General features: G+C 35.2%; 1 protein-coding gene across 1 annotated transcript; it reads left to right on the top strand.

Moving 5' to 3' along the window:
- Positions 1-1,526: 1,526 nt before the first annotated feature.
- Tsp_10061 (Rad21 / Rec8 like protein) lies at positions 1,527-1,755 on the top strand (the record flags this gene model as incomplete). The annotated part of the gene is made up of 1 exon (XM_003373168.1): positions 1,527-1,755. A coding segment is annotated over exon 1 (229 nt), but the record flags the coding sequence as incomplete, so codon positions are not given.
- Between the last annotated feature and the right edge of the window lie 16 nt (positions 1,756-1,771).

Genomic DNA, 1,771 nt, shown 5'->3' with positions numbered 1-1,771 from the left:
GTTGTTTTCCTAATGGTAGAAATTAACAGTGCATTTCTTCTGTCCATATTGCAACGCGGCTTAGCAAAGAATTTATCTTCAGCCAAAAGTTCTAACGCACTAAAAACCGGTTTCTAACGCTGCATTATGCAAATAACTATCGCTATAACGCGCCTTATCATCAGTGAGGGTGCGTTTGTTTGTTTAATTTACGTGGCCATTGGTAGCATCGTTGAACGTTCTCTGAGTTCATTACAGGCGTTAAGTAGCTGCTGAAGGCCGTTTCAGATTTACAGACAAGTATTCTACTTTTCTGCTTATTTTTTTAAAACTCTGTATACTCATTTTGTAAGTAATTACTTTTTAATTAATTAGAAGTTAATTATAATATTTGTTGTAATTCAACTTTGTGATAAAGTGAGGAGAATTTTGATTTAATATTATTATTGCAGGTTTAAGGAATGGAGCAAAGAAAATGTGAAAACACGGACGGCACGAAGCAGAACAAGTGAAGGCAAAAAGTAAATGCAATTTCTTGTGCATCTGTGAAGCAGGGCTAAGGATACTTTGAAAGGGTGAAGTTATTCCTTAGTTTAAGAAATTACCCAAGTTTGTTGTATGTAATATATAAGTAAGATATTTTTCACTGTAAAACTGTTCTTTTTGATTTTCATGTTAAGATTAGGTATGACTTCATCTTTAGACAGATTGAAAGTTAATTAACTTTATTATCACTATATATTATTTTTTCAAATTTTGCAGCATCACAGACATTTGGTAAATTACTTTTTTTGGTTCATTAACTTTGTTTGTCAGCATACGCAGCGAATGTGCTTATATTTTCGTGAAAACATATTGCGATAAGTTCCATTTATGTAGGTCACTTTTGAATTTTCAAATATGAAATTCAGACAAGCGAAGGCGTGTTTTGACAAAGGCAATTTTTGTTTGTTATATTTTGACCGAATTTCAAATGTCAAGGTCATCTCTGAATTTTCAAATAGTCCTCAACGGTTGACATTAACTGTGCATTTCAACTCTTTTTGCAAGTAAATTGTAATGAGTATCATCTAGTGGAATGCATTTGCTAGATAAGCGGTTCGCTGTGCTTGAGGTTCCAATTTTCGTAATTTCGTAGCGTTCGGTTAGAATTAATTCCTCGTCCAGAAAATTTTCCAATCAACTCAAACCGGTTTCTAGCGCTACAGTATGCAAATGAGGATCGCTTGAAAATTGCCTTATCATCAATCAGTAATGGTGCGCTTGTTTGTTTTACTTGCGTGGCAAGTAACAGCATCGTCAAACGTCAAACGTAGGCGTTAAGTAACTACTGAAGTCGGTTTTTAATTGTTGAAAGTATTCAAAGTTTTCTCGTTGTTACTTTTTTTTCCGAAACTCTATATATAATCATTTTGTTAAGCTTATCTTTAATTGAAAATCAGTTACTTCTTTTATTTCAAAATTCTTTGTTCAATTTTTTGATTCCACTGTGTAATAAAGTGCTAAAAATTTTGATTTAACATTTACCATTCTTACAGATATGACCAATGAAGAAAAAAAGAAGTGAAAAGGGCGGGACGACACGAAAGCAGAATCGCGGGACGACACGAAAGCTGATCGAGGGACGACACGAAAGCAGATCGAAGGACGAACCCGAAGCAGATCGAGGGACCACACGAAAGCAAATCGAGGACCACACGAAGCAGAACAAGAGAAGACAAAGTTCCTGGGACCCCAATTCTGTAGGTCTGGGATTGGGATACTTCGAAGGGCGAAGTTTATCCCATAGTTG

This window comes from Trichinella spiralis, assembly GCF_000181795.1.
Source record: "Trichinella spiralis strain ISS 195 chromosome Unknown Scfld6, whole genome shotgun sequence".
Lineage (NCBI taxonomy): Eukaryota > Metazoa > Nematoda > Enoplea > Trichinellida > Trichinellidae > Trichinella > Trichinella spiralis.
This window is presented reverse-complemented; position numbering and strand designations above follow the sequence as displayed.